Source organism: Molothrus ater, chromosome Z (assembly GCF_012460135.2).
Source record: "Molothrus ater isolate BHLD 08-10-18 breed brown headed cowbird chromosome Z, BPBGC_Mater_1.1, whole genome shotgun sequence".
NCBI classification, from domain to species: Eukaryota; Metazoa; Chordata; class Aves; order Passeriformes; family Icteridae; genus Molothrus; species Molothrus ater.
In genome coordinates this window covers 69198297-69213417 of record NC_050511.2, presented here as the reverse complement: position 1 = coordinate 69213417, position 15121 = coordinate 69198297, and the positions used below count along the sequence as shown (strand labels likewise).

At 42.2% G+C, this 15121-nt stretch overlaps 1 protein-coding gene across 5 annotated transcripts in view; it reads left to right on the top strand.

Annotated features, from left to right (window-relative positions):
* Positions 1–15121, top strand: part of RASGRF2 (Ras protein specific guanine nucleotide releasing factor 2) — a 131147-nt gene that overhangs the window by 96807 nt on the left and 19219 nt on the right. For all 5 annotated transcript variants that reach the window (XM_036402968.2, XM_036402967.2, XM_054517851.1 and 2 more), the window contains exons 18-19: positions 4191–4297; positions 14264–14376. In XM_036402968.2, the coding sequence (XP_036258861.1) occupies positions 4191–4297; positions 14264–14376 (220 nt within the window). The remainder of the gene's footprint in view (positions 1–4190; positions 4298–14263; positions 14377–15121) is intronic.

Sequence of the window (15121 nt, the reverse complement as noted above, 5' to 3'; positions counted from 1 at the left end):
TTTGTGGAACAAACTCAAAGCCTGGCATAGTGAATGATTAAATATTCCTCTCCTATGAACAGAAGGCTGCTGCTAAATGTTACAGTTTGTGCTCTTAAGCCTCAGATTGCTTATATAAAACCCCACAGAATGGTTAAGGTTTTGAAAAAAGTTAAGATCATTCAATAATAATTGAAAAAAAAAAAAAGGAGTGTACTATTGAGTAAATATGCTGTATTTTACACATATAATGGGATCTCATCACCTTCATCCTTCTTTTCACCACAGTTCATATGGTTTCTTTTTCCAGCTCTGCCATTCTAATGTATGACAGCCCAATATCATAAATTTTAAAATGGAGGAGGGCAGGATCATTGGCAGTTTAGATTTCTTACCAACACTAAAATACTCACTTTCTGACACGTTCCTGTGCAAATGTGTGAAACCCATTTACCTGCTTGAGAATGCATGACCAACAAGGATGGGAATCTACAAACACTCATCCAAACTTTCTTAGGTATTTGGAAGTAAGAAAGATATAATCCCTTTTTGGGGGCTTCTTGTGCATTGGGAAGCCTTTTCTTTTGTGCTGCATATATTGGAGAGGCTTTTTCAGTTTTAATCTGTGGATAAAAAGTGCTGTGCCCCAAGCCTGGGGTTTTTGGTATTTGGTCTTTATGCAGGTCAGAATGCAGCACTGGTGTTTGCTGAGGTCTCAGGATTCAAGCCAGGCTGAGTGGTGAAGCTGGCCTACAACTCTGGGGTGTATCTGATGGATATTACCAGATGGATATCAAATTATATTATTTATTTTTTCGATAATATCTGATGGATATTTTTATCTGATGGATATTATTGATTATTTGTCATGTGCCTGGTGGGCCCTGAATGTTCTCCTTCCACATCCCTGGGACTCTCTGGGGCTTGCTGGGGCTCCCCAAAGCCTGGAGTGTGATTTTCTCTAATTGCTGGGTCCTAACACACCTTCAGTGTGAGACTCCAGGGTGGTTCATTGAGACTGGCACATCAGATCAGCCTCTGAAATGAATTTTTTTGCTGGGAAAGGCACCAGAAGCTTCATGACTCTGAACAACTTGCACCAGTTCTTGTGAACAGATTTCTCTTTGTGTAGATAAAACCTTAAAAGTGGATATTATTATTATACCATCAAAATTTTGGACAAGTTAATTACTATGGTCAGGAATCATGTGCTGTTTTATTAATCTCAGGCTAATCTTAGAACGGTTTGGTTTGGAAGGAACCCCAATGACATCTTGTTCCAGCCCCCTGCCATGGGCAGGGACACCTATTGGATACAGAAATGCTGTAGCTGGAGTGAGAGGTTTTGACATCTTAACTGAAATAGAAAAGAAAATGTTCATCTTTAATTTCTTTAAAGTATATGGTGCAGAATTTACCGTGATAAAACGTTTCCTCTGGGATGAGGTGGTTTTTAGAGGTGCAATACTGTAATTTATCTCTCTATCCAGCACATACTTTTTTAAATCTTCGGCAATAATGGTAGCTATAAAAGTATTAGCTTTTTGATAAGGTGTTTAATGTGGAGATTTATGTCTATTCAGCACCTATATTTTTAATCTTTGGTAAGAGAGGAAGCTATAAAAATACCAGATTTTTATTGAAGTGCACTAAAGAAAACATGTGAATGTGAGACTGGATTTTTTGCCTAACACAATCTAGAGACAACTACATGAACAGAGTGATTAAATAATATTGAAAGGAGTAATTCAGTGAAACTAGCAATGCTGTCAGGTTAACTTTGTGTTTGACAGCCTGTGGTAAAAGTTCTGTATCACCATTATGCGAAGATACTATTTGTGGCACCAGTGCATATTAATTTCAACAGATAATGGTGAAAAACATTTCTTTAAAGTAGCACTCACTGAGGCAGCTGCCCACTTAGATGATTAATAATTAGAAACACTGCTGGCATTTCTAATGTGGAAAGATTGCTTCCTTCAGGAGAGGAGCAGATACTTACCAGAGAGTGTTTCAGGTTGTTTCCCCATTGGGTCTGGATGTGGGTAGGTCCACCCAGGATCCCAATTAAACTATTTTTCATTGTCAGTGTGCTCATCAAGATTTGTAGAGTTGTGGAGGGAGCTGGGGGGCTCAGCCTGGAGGTTTGGGGGGACCTGGCTCTGCACAAGTCCCTGACAGGAGGGGCCAGCTGTGCTCAGCTCCGTTCCTCTCTCACACAAATGGAGATCTCCATTTACTGGTTCAGCACATCAACATGAAGTGCAGAGAATGTGGATCTGGGTGAACGTGTGGCTCATTCTTTGCAGGAAGATAATTACTGCTTAAAAATTGATGAAATTCTGAGGGCCATACGGGTTTGCTGAAGTGATCTCTGGAGGCTTTAATTTTTTTCTTCCCTCTTTTTATTTTTTTTTTGTAGCTCACTGAAAACTGTCTCTGTAGGCTTCTCTCTCTTTTCCTCCCAGCTTACTGAAGTTCTTTTCCTTAATGTTACCTTGGTAAAGACTTTGCCGCTTTAATATATAATTTTCATTGTGACTTTCATTGCTGCAATTAAGTGGCTAATTGAACAGTTTATAATGTCTGTTCCTAATTGCTTCTGCAATAGGTTAACTGTGAAAGGCATAGAAAATTAACATACAAAATGTTGCCTGTGTTACCTTTTGCTGAAAAAAGCCTCAGAGATTTTCTTTATTTTTTTCTTTATGGGCAAAAAAAACCTGCTTAAAATGCTTCAATATTAAACCATCTTTGATATTGAATCTTAGATGCCATCTACAGTGTAATATGCTATAGTTTAAAAATGCCCATGAAATGTAAGTGCAGATAGAAAATACATTTGAGATTGAGGTCTAACCTGCAGTAAAATATGTGATACTGCAGTTAAACACTTCCTGTCTTGCTTATCTTGCCAAAAATACAGAGCAGAGCAACAATTTGGACTTTCTGGATTGTCTGTTGTAAGAATAGAGCAAAACTAATACAAGCCTCCAGAAAACCCTCCAATGGGTTTATCACAGAAGAAATAGAAGTTTAATCTGCCTGTGCTATTTATAATACAGCATGGGCTTTCGAGCAGCTTTTATGCCAAAAAAATAGTAAAGTACAGGTCATATGGGAGGGTGTTCCCAGCTGTTCCTGGACTGTGCACTGAATGGAATGGAGAGCAGCACAGTGCAAGAGCAAATCTGACAAAAACTTAGGAAAAATGCAAGCTTCTCAAGTCTATTTTCAGAGTTATCATTGTCAAAAAAGACATTCAGGGGCTTAGTGTAGCAATTTCATTATTATTAAAATAATAATATAATCACCATTTTAGCATATGGATTTTTTTAAAATAAAGCTACAGCAGAATGAAAAGAGAAGCAGTAATATGAATGTAGGGAAAAAGTTTCTTGGTTATTATTAAAACTATTTCTTTATAAGTAAATATTACTGACAAAAAAAAAAGAAAAGGAAAAAAAAAAAAGAAATTGCCCATAATACATGAGTAGGGAAACGCTGCATCTGGAAAATCTTAGTTTTCAGGCAGTTGGGTCTATAAATGTGTTTTCCATACATCTTTGCATTTTCTTGTCATCCCAGTGGTAAAAAACCCCAAGTAACTTATTTGAGGCGTTGATTACTAGAGCCTGAACAATACTGCTCTTGAAAAGGAAGATTTCTCACGCTGACCTTTATCTCCTCTGTGTTTAAACTGTTCTCCTCCCCTTCTTCTTTACTAGTTCTGAAATTTACCTGTTTCCTAAGTCATACTGACTTTTCAAATCTGTTTGATTACAGGCCTAGCTTTGGTCTGGTATTTTTCCTTGCTGTAAATGTCTTCCATACTGAAAAAAAAAATCCTTCTTTGTTTTCAGGGGTTTTTCATTCGCTTTATTTCTTGATAGAGTTTATTTCTTCCATGCTGAAGGGAGGCCTTGAAATTTAATTGCACAGGCAATTATTCTTCACCTTTCTAAAGCTGAGTGCTGACCCCAGGAGCTGTCTGTGTTGTGATGGGCAAGGCTGTGTTGCACTGATGCTGCAGGATTTCTTTGCTCTAGACGTTCACATTTCACTGTCTGTCGGCAGCCTTTCCTTTTATTGCACAGAAATATCCTGTAAGCCTTCAGTTTGCCCGGGTCGCCTCTATTGTATTTTAAATTTAATTTTATTTTTAGTTTTCCCCATCCCTTTGACTGCAGCGTGGGTTTGTTTGTGTGCAGGGTTCAACAACTCGGAGCGCACGTGCGACAAGGAGTTCATCATCCGCAGGGCTGCCACCAACCGCGTCCTCAACGTCCTGCGCCACTGGGTCTCCAAACACTCACAGGTACTCCCTCCAACTCACAGGGGTCAGCCCCTCACACTGCTCCTGCCACGGGTGAACAGCTGCTCTGCCCGTGGTGAACAACTCCTGTGCCCATGCAGAAGTTTATCCGTTTATTTATTTGCGGTGCATTGTGCACGGGAAGTCGCATCCGAGGGTTTGGTTTGTGATGGCAAAATGGTGTTGGCGGGGAGGGAGGGCAAGAAACACGAGTGGTTTGTGCAATATTATAGATAAAATATCCTTGAGGCTGCCAGGTGGGAAATGTGCTGAGAGAATTTGACATGGATGCAGAGGAGTGTTGAAAATGGGAAGGGAAGGGAAGGGAAGGGAAGGGAAGGGAAGGGAAGGGAAGGGAAGGGAAGGGAAGGGAAGGGAAGGGAAGGGAAGGGAAGGGAAGGGAAGGGAAGGGAAAAAGAGAAGGAAGGAAGGAGGGAAGGAAGGAGGGAGGGAAGTGGCGGAAGGAAGAAAGTGGCGGAAGGAAAGGAAGGAAAGGAAGTGGCGGAAGGAAGGAAGTGGCGGAAGTGGCGGAAGTGGCGGTAGTGGCGGAAGGAAGGAAGGAAGGAAGGAAGGAAGGAAGGAAGGAAGGAAGGAAGGAAGGAAGGAAGGAAGGAAGGAAGGAAGGAAGGAAGGAAGGAAGGAAGGAAGGAAGGAAGGAAGGAAGGAAGGAAGGAAGGAAGGAAGGAAGGAAGGAAGGAAGGAAGGAAGGAAGGAAGGAAGGAAGGAAGGAAGGAAGGAAGGAAGGAAGGAAGGAAGGAAGGAAGGAAGGAAGGAAGGAAGGAAGGAAGGAAGGAAGGAAGGAAGGAAGGAAGGAAGGAAGGAAGGAAGATTTTTGTAGACCTTGTGCAGATGGTGCTTCATGGCACTTACAGACTGCTTTGTCACTTCAGGCTGCTAATAAAGGATACTTAATCTCAAAACCTAACTGCAGCAATGTCAAACCCTCTTATGTGAAATCAATTCCCTTCTTCCCATATAAAGGGTTTAATTTTCGAGGAGGCTAAGTTTGCTAGAGAATTAACTCAGTAAGAGGTGTAAGTGGGAAAATTGGTTTGTTTGAAAAGCTGAACAGCCCAGAAGAGATTACTAAAATCTCTCTTGGTATCACGGGGGTGATTAATCATTTCAAGTTACTGGGAGCAGCCTATGTACACCAAGTTTTGACTCCCTGTTAAATTAAAGTCAAAATCAAGCAAATATTGAGCTGTTACTGAAGTGGCAGCAGGCTTTTATTACAGTTTTGTGGTACTCTAGGTGCTTATTGTGTTCCAGTTCATATTAAATGTCTTCTATGACTTGAGCTGATCCTCTCTGCTAATTAAAATTTATGTGATTGTGGAAATGTGGAAATTTTTATCTATGTTAGGCATGACTACAAGTAGTTTCACTGAATTCTTTTGCAGTTGCTTTTGCATGATGTTTACAATTGGTATTGTAAAAATACCAGTAAAAATATGAAGAGGTCAAAAATAATGAGTAATAGTTCATTGTGAATTTTCAAAGTGGAAGCTATTACCTGCACTCCCTGGTCTCTCACTGCCATTTATTTTTTCCATGGCAAAGGTGTCAGATTTTAATTCTTTAGCTCTTCTAGTCTGTTGTTCTTCCAATATAGCAAATAACCCAAAATGCAAGGGCTTTGGCGTGGAAAGTAAAAAATGCTACAGCAGCAGAGCATATAATCAGATTTTTGTGTTGTTTACTTGTGAGACTAGGGAGAGAGAAAGGACAGGCCTGAGCAAACCAGAAAAGACTGACTAGTTGCTGCCAAAAAATATGGGACAGGACTACTTTAAGGAGGGCTAGTGCAGAATTACTGTCTGGCCAAACAATGTGAAGTGTTGGCAGTAAAGATGCAGAGTCCTGGGAGAGCAGTAGCTCCAAGCTTATTTTACTGTGACAACACAAACTGCAGATCCTGAGCCACCAGTGTCTGGTGAGGGAATCCCGATTCAATTTCCAAAATGACAAAACAATGTAAGCATTGAAATTCTTTAAGAACAACAAACCTGCCAAAAACTTTTATACCTTTTAAGGTATTTGCGTTGCTCTCTGGATACTCAGCAACCTTGGCTGAGATGTCCTTGATCTTCATGAGCAGCCAAGAGCAGGTTTGATTCTCAAAAGAAAGGGCAGACTTTATTCTAAAACAACTCCAAACAACAACAACAACAAAACAAAACCAAAGGAAAAAAAACCTAAAAAACCCCCCAAAAAACCTCAAAACCAAAACAACAACAACAAAAAAACCAGCTTCCAGAATAAGTGAAAATAAGTGAAAATAATTGAAAATAAGTGAAAGTAAGTGAAAATAAGTGAAAATAAGCGAAAATAAGTAGATGTTTGCAAAGACAAATGTGCAATTTTTATAGTTTTCCCTCTACCTGGCTTTGAATTTGGTTTTGCTACAAAAACTCCCAGCACCAAATGGGCAATTTCTCTCTGTACAGAGACTGTTCTTGCAGTGTCCCAAGATCTTTGTGGTCATTAGCAGCCCACACCACTACTAAAGGAGACCAGCCACACACCCTCCTTTTTGTCAAAATGCCATTTCCTCATCACTGGCTGCAGAGAATCGGAGTCAATGGCTGTGTGAAGTGTGTCCTTATTTCTCTGTCAGCTGGGAGATGGTGCTGCAGACCTGCTTTAGTGCTGCAGCTCCTGACCAGTTCTGCAGCTCTGTCCTGGTGCTCTCTGCCTTACCAGGGCCTAAACTGCTGTCCTGATGCCTTGTGCACTGGTGCAGGACTCACTCACAGCCATCTGCTCCAGGGCTCTGGCATGCATCATCCCACTTCCCCATTCCCTACCCTCCCTGCCTCCCTCTGGAGCCCTTGGGCTGGCTCAGCCTGCTGCTCTGCTGCGTGTAGGAACATGGGTCAGGCTTAGTGCACGAACCAGGGGTGCAGGAGTTAGCCAAACAAATGGTTCAGGGCCTTGTGTTTGCTCTCTTTGCTCTAGAAAATCCTTGGCTGGGGTTTGGAAGGCCTGTGCTGGGCTGTGCTTCCACTGCCGTGCAGCTGTGTCAAAACCACACTTGGGGATGGTTTAGTGTTGCTCTATACCGGTTTTTTTTAATTCATCTAAGCATGGACAGCATTTAATGTAGAATTGTCTGTGAGCAGAAAACAGAATCATTAAAATTAATTAATCAGCCTATTCAGTGAGGATGTGCTTTCATAAAGTGGTTTTGTTATCTTGAAACCATTCTAAACAATTCTTTAAAAAGAATTAATTGCTCTTAAAATATGGGTTATACACTATAAAAGCCTCACTTATATTTCAAGTGAATGTACACATGGTAGTGCCAGATCTGCAGCCCTTTGTGGAGGGCACAAGGAGCTAATGAATGTCCTGAGGAGCTGTCAGGGCACAGATAAAATTTTGGGAACAAGCTATCCCCAGGTGAGGTGACACATACTTCCCTGTTTGCAGCACCCTGAGCAAGAGCAGCCAAACCTGTGCTGCTCATCATCCAAAACCAGCACAATATGAAAGGTAGCTTTAGGTATTCCAGATTTTTTTGTTTACATTTCTGTTATTTTTATTCCATACCCCTCCTCTTTTTTCTTTTTTTTTTTTTTTCGGACACCTGCACGCCAGCAAATCTTTCTTTTCGCCCTAAATAACAGCAGAATGCTCATGTTTACATTTTGGTTTTGAAATGTGACTGAGAGGACCAGAGCAGGATTCTCCCGTTGCAAACAATGAACACACAAGTGATGAGGCAGAGGAGCACAGGGAGCAGGAGCCTTGCTGGGGACAGAAAGGGCTCACGAGGGTAAAACTCCCACTGGCTCCTGCAGAGGTGCAAAAATAGGAAGGCAAGAGGGGGCCAGGGGCAGGAAGTCTCAGTATGAGTTTCATTTTCCAAGTGAGGTCTTGCAGCCTTGTTTTATTTAGCAATGGTGCAAAGTGAAGCTCCTTCTGCTCCAGTGGCAAGCAGACTGAAGTGGGCTTGTCCAAGGAGGAAGGTTTCACATCTGGCCCCTCCAGTCTCCCCAGCTCTGAGTGGCAGCCGAGGGCTTGTTCCCAGTGCCCTCAGCTGGAGCAGCTCTCTCACAGCCTCCCGGCTGCCCGACAGTGTCCGTGAGTCACTGCCTTGGTGTGAACAGCCAGGTGTCTGCTGAGGAAGGCAGGAGCCTCCCCTGAAATGGAAAATGCAAACCCCCTCCCTCTGAATTGTTATGATTTTGAAATTAAGGGGCTCTCAGGCAAAGATATGGGAGTAGGAATAGCAGTTCTGTACTAGGAAAATCAAAAATACACAAAAACAAACCAGTGCCAGAGTGAGACCATGCCCTGTCCCCTGTGTGTCAGGGGGTGGCACAGCCCCATCCCATGGGGGCTCAGCCCTCCTGCAGTGCCAGCTGTGGCTCTGCTGGAGCAGGGATCCTGCACAAGGGGGGAGTTTTCCTCTGCAGCTCCAGGGCTGCTGCAGATGGGCCTGGGCTCCCTCTGGCCATGCAGGGCAGCAGAAGCTGCTCCTCTGGCAATGCACTGGGCAAAGGCTGCTGGGCTGTCCCAAAGCTCAGATTGGATCCAGGTAGGAATGCTTGGCTCCTCCCCTGGGCGGAGCATCTCCCCATGGGATGATGGGATTGGATCAGCCCTGCAGGGACAATCAGTGGCCATGGACAGGAGATAATTAATAATGAATGGCCCATGAACAGCAGAGAAATGCCCCAGCTCTGACAGATGGGAATGGAACACACACATCTCTTACAACCCAGCACAGTTACGGAGTGACCACAAGGCCTGGGGAGAGGACCGTGGCTCATATGTGGGAATACAGGTCATGATGTGTGCCTGATGCCTGCCCAGCCCCACTGCAGCTCGTGCTCTCGGGCATCCCCACGGAGCTGTGCTGAGCTTCCAGCAGGAGCATTGCCACTGGGAGCTACTGACAGCACCTGGGGAATGGACACAACTCCTGGACACAGAGGGCTGTCTAAGAGAAGATTATTTCAGTTAGTTAGAAATTGTGTTAGCTCACATGAATTGGCCAATTCCATTTCTTTTCATTTCATTGGAATAAAAAAATAGATAGAAAATCCATTATATGAGCCCCACTTACCTCATATTAAATGGTATAAAGTAATGGATAAGATATTTTGTGAGTTTATACTAAGTTAATTGTAGAAATATGAACAAACTCCATTTCAGCCACACTTAGCAAGATACACTGTATTTTGACTACATTGCAAATTGACCCCAGGCTGCCTTGAAACAGCCTGTTCCTTGAAGTAAGCCAGACTTATTTCAAGCTCAGGGATGATTTTCCTGAAAGCCAGTTATAATTCCATTTATCTCTGCCTTCCACCTGCGCCAACGTTTTGTTGCATGTGAATTTACGCAGATTTTGCTCAACACAATTGTGTGTGGTAGGTGAAGTGTGGTTTTGTGCTTCAAAATGAGATACTGTAGTGGAGGACTGCATCAGTGAGTAACTTCACTGAGCTCGGATGGTGTTTGATCTCCTGTGCACAAGACTCACTCATCTGCTGCCATTGGAGTAATTACCTGCTTTCTTTTTGGCATGAGGACAGTTACAGGAAAATTGTAAGGCAATCCACATCTACTTAAAAACATTCCAATTTCCTTGCAAAAAGTCATCCAGTTGATCTCTATCCCCTCCTGCCTCTTTCTTCCCTCCTCCATCCTGTTCTTTTGTAGTTCTTCTCACTGGCCTACTCAAATATAAATCATGTTTCCTGCTTTAGCTCGATTTTACCTGTCTGGATTATTCAGTGTTCCCCACGTTGTGTAGATGCAGAATGTTTCCTCTCACTGAGGAACACTCAAAGAAAGGGGAGAGGGAAAGCTTCTGGGGTTTTACTGAGCTCATGTCAAATCTTGAAAATATATTCTTTGTATAAACCACCTACAGTAAATCTACTGGTTTTAGTTTAAAAGTGCATTTTAGCATGGTTTTTTTTTTTTCCCCTTGCTTTCTTCTGCCTCTACTGCCCTCTCTTTTCTTCTGGCCAATGATTTGAAATCTGAGTAATACCCACAAATCTTTAGGCTACTATAGACTCTAAAATACATTAGAGGTATGTGACCCTCTCCTGAAGAACTGAACCACTGTCAGATTGAAATCTGCTGCTGGGAAATTGAAGGATTCCTGTCTGACCAACTGTATTCCTTCTCTGATACATAAATTAGAACTAGAAGTCAAAAAAGTGGTGTAAAATTATGTAGGGAGCTGTGATACACATGTATCTAAGGCCATAAATAGCTACCTGCCTGTGGATCTAAGTGTCCTATCGTATAAACAGATAAATGTTCATGTGTGACACCCATAATACAGCCAGAGATAATCTGCATATATTTATTTAGTTATTTTTAAATTATACTTAAAATTGGTTGCTAAGTATTGTGGTGTTTGTATCATTCTTATGATACAAACCTGTCAACCTTTCTCCACAAAAGTTAAGTGCATGTACATGTTTAAGTGCAACATTTTCCCTGTTATTTTTTTAATATATATGGCTCATCACACTGGAATCTCAGTACCACTTAGGTAACAGCCTTCGCTAGAAAAAGAGATTAGTTCTTCATTTTTCTTCTGATTCCCACCTTTATTCATAGGGGCTTTTTTCACCTCATCACACTATGAGAAAGAGATAACATTACTTTACAAAAGAAAACCATAAATTTGAGTTTCCCCAGCAATTCCAGAACAACTCTCTTATGGAGATTACTCAGTAAAACAAGTTTTAATGATAATGACCAAATTATTAATTCTCATTATTATAAGAATTAGCATGTAACGATGCAAAACCTGGAAATGCTTTGGTTTGGCTGAATCTGATAATTATGGACAAGGTTCTCTGATCCTATTTGCAAATGAAAGAATTTTACAGTTCTAGACTTATTTCATCAGAGGTGTGTTTTCAATGAAACAAGTCATCCTGAGAGAAGATATCTTGTAATGAATGAACCAGTTGTGGTTTGAAAGCTGTGCTTGGAGATAAAATCCTGGCCAGGGTGATGTGATCTGCCCAAAGGTTTTACCCAGCAGGGCTGAATGAGGATGGGGGATGTGTCACCTCCTGGGCACCATTCTGCCCATTTGCCTTTACAAATAAACTTTAGGTTTGCTGAGAAATGAAATTAGACATTGAAAGATGAAAGAAACAGTGGGGAAGAGAAACCCCACTGTATTTTTGTAGCACAGGCTGCAGAGAACCATCTTCTTTGACACAGTGTTTGCCACTGAGGTACAGGAAAAACTCGTTAATTACACTGGTTGCTTAGGCTTGTGCAGATCCAGGTTTCTCCTTTTACTAAGTTTTGATAGTTTTATAGTTCAAATTATTTTCTTTTCTAAACCACCGGAGTGCACAGGACTGTCATGTAGTTTAGTTACATTCCTCGTGTTTTCTCTAATTAGTCCCATTTCCATACCCCAAATATATGAAAAGGCTCTCTTGTCTTTCCTTGCAAACAGCTAAAACAGCTCCTAAGGGAGGCATTTCAGAGTGTGGCTATACAAAATGTGCTTTAGAAAACAGAGTGCAGTGCCCTGCAATAATTCTCTCTTGGCTTTGAGCTGAGTGTTTGATACCCCAGCTTCCTGTTCTCCAACACCCTCAAGTATGGGTAAACATCTCCAGAAAAAATAAGACCCAGATATTAATCAGTTCCAGAGTATTAATTAGCTGAGGCCCAGGTGAGGAGACTGTGGTGGGGTGAGGGGGAGGTGCTGTAATAGGAGGGAAATGCCCAGAGCAGGAGATGTCTGAGTGCTGTCAGGAAAATTAACCCACAAACAGCAGAGGTTTATGTCCAGAAAGGAGGCAGAGGAGTCCTTTGACTTTATTCCAATAAAGGCAGAGGCCATGGGCCATTCCCCTGGGGTCTCTCCCATTTTTGGATCACCCAGCCTCCTTTTTATCCCAATTTCCCAGCCACATTTCCCTTCTCTCTTTCCCCATCTCTGAGGCACTTGAGAGGTTCAGACTTCCCAGAACACCTGATAGCAGAGATTTCTCTCCAATGTATAACCCTCCCTTTTCATTTTTAATTCTCATGGAATTTAGGGGTTTTTCTTCCCCACTGTTTCTTTCACCTTTCAATGTCTGATTTCATTTCTCAGCAAACCTAAAGTTTATTTGTAAAGGCAAATCTCTTTTTCCATTCATCAATCAGTGGAATCCTTCCCATTGTTTCCTTCCTCTCCCAGTGCTGGTTTTATCTACCAGCAGACCCACAGCTTGTCTGGAAAGACAAATCCACCGTTCCTCTCAGGGCTGACACTGGAGCAATAACCTTTCTCAGAAATGCCGTGAGTGTGGCTGTGGCACATCTTATGATGAGCACTCATTCCCCTCCTGCTCTGAACCGTTCCCTCCCATTTCCAAATGAGGCTCCACCTCAGGTTTCAGCTTTTCTATTTCTCAGATTCTGTGCTGCTTTAGTGTGTGGGTCTGGGTTCACATTCTGGGATGCTGAGCTCTGTGCACAGAGCAGGGAGACAAAACAATTCCTGCTCCAGCTGGGCACCAAGGACAAATGATCCAAATCTCAGCCCAAGAGCACAAACCCCGTGGGCTGGAGAGAGAAAAACAAGCAGGGTGGGACTGGATGGGCTAAAGCTGGAATGGGACAATGAACTGCAAGATGCAAATGGAGCAGAACTGATCCAAGGGAGAGACCCCGTGCCTGGTCGTGCATTTTGTGACCATTTTGGTTCATTTTGGGTTCATTTGTGACCATTTTGGTTCATCTTGGGTGCAGCCCTGGCTGGGCTCTGGTGCTGCCCAAGGTGGATCCATGGAGGAGATGCTTTGAATAAATCCCTGCTTTATTCTGGAACTCTGCCCAGCCTCTGCTCCAGCTCAGCCTTCTCAAGGCATCACACCTCTCTTGGTGACTGTGGGAGTGCTCTGGTGCTCACCTGAGCTGGGTTCACCTGAGCTGTGCTCACCTGGGCTGGCTCTGCTGCTCCCAGAGGCACACATCTCCAGAGCCCCTCACCACAGGAGGGGCTGTGGGGATTTCTGGGGAGTGAAACACCACGCTCTTGTGCCAAGGTGCCAAATCTTCCCCATTTTCAGTAACTTTGTGCCTCCGGTTGCCATGGAAACGAGAGGGAGCTCTGCACACACGTGGTCCTGCTTGCAGGCAGCTGTGGGTTATCAGGGAGGATCTGTGGTGCACCAGGCAGCTGGAGGGTTGGGATTTGCTTGCCTATCAAAATGCTATAAAACACCTGAATACAAGAGTTTTTGGAGTCTACCCCAAGAGTTGCCTGTAACTTCCCACCTCAAAGCTTGTACATTCTGTGTCTGTAGATTGTCTAATACCGTCTGATTTCTCCAATTCAGATTAGTGATCTTATCAGATGAGATAAGAGATCAGGTAAGATCTGATCAAGTTGAGATGGGGTTGCCGCATGTCCCTGAATCTCAGTCCTGGGTCAGGCATCAGTCTGCCCCAGAGGTCGTTAAAATGCTGAAGATCTTCAGCGCAGGGACAGATTATTTAGTGAATTTATTGGTTTGAGTACTCCACAAAAAGCAGACTTTCCAACAGGGTGGGTATGAGATAAGAAACAGCAGAGGGGAGGCAGATGAACCTCAAGGCAGCAGTGAGAGGAAGGGTCCTGCCCTGCTGGGCAGTGGTGCCAGAACTGCAATTAAACACAGAGAGAATGTTATCGCCAGATGCAGGTGAAAATTCAGAAAATGAAAGTTCCCTGATCATCCTGTCTCACACAGAAGGCAAAGGTCAAAAAGGAGAAAAATCCCAGCCTTTGGGAGATCCTATTTGTGGCCAGTTTACTTATGTACCACAGCTTTCTCTAAATATTTTCAAATGTAGTAGTAAAACAAAAACAAAAACAAACAAAAAATTCAAACCTAATTGAAAAAGAAAAGGCAAACCCATTAAAATACAATTTTTCAGTTGTTTGTTCAATGCTGTTAAGACTAAAAATTGTAAAACTTTTTTCCTTTTCAGGATTTTGAGCTGAACAACGAGCTGAAAATGAATGTGTTAAATTTGCTGGAGGAAGTTTTGAGAGACCCTGACCTTCTGCCACAAGAAAGGAAAGCCACTGCAAACATACTGAGGTAAATGCATTTCTAATTATTTCACACGTTAACTGTAGCACAGAGGGAGACAGACTGTGTATCATAGAATTCACAGGGCTGGGTTTCCCTCCGGAGTATTTAATTTTGAAGGATTGCTAAGTGTTTTATGAGCCATAAAGCAGAGCCTGTTTTAAGTTTCATTCATAAAAATACCTGTATTGGAAAGCTTTGCTGCAGAACAGCTGGCAGCCTTGAGTTCAGCCCTCAAGTATGAGTGAAAACAGCTCTGTCTGCAAAGTGTGAATATTTTACAGCCACTGGCTTCAAGTCCTTTGTTCTGCAATCCTGTGGAGCAGTAAACATTTAAAGACTGAGCAATAATTAAATAAATAAATTAGTTGAAACATCTGCAGACTAAGGAGTGATTAAAATAAAACATCATGAAAAACACAGATAAATCTACAGTATGCTTTATTAACATTTATGTCAGTATTCTGCAGGTAAGCCAATAAGTGTGCAATAAATAGAGTATGCCTAAGTTTTCTAAGACCACTTGACAGGTTTCCAACAGATATATGAAAAGAAAAAGGTCTGAAAAAAATCACTTGTGAGGACAAATATCAAACAGAAGATAAAAACCAGATAAATTCTTATTTAAACCATGTTTCTTCTTACATAAACAAAAATAATCATCCTTTTAATTATGCTGTGTGTGCTGTTATTCCAAGTAAAAACATTGTTTTATGTTTCTTTGGAAGAGACAGCAAGTCAAAAGAGCAAGAAG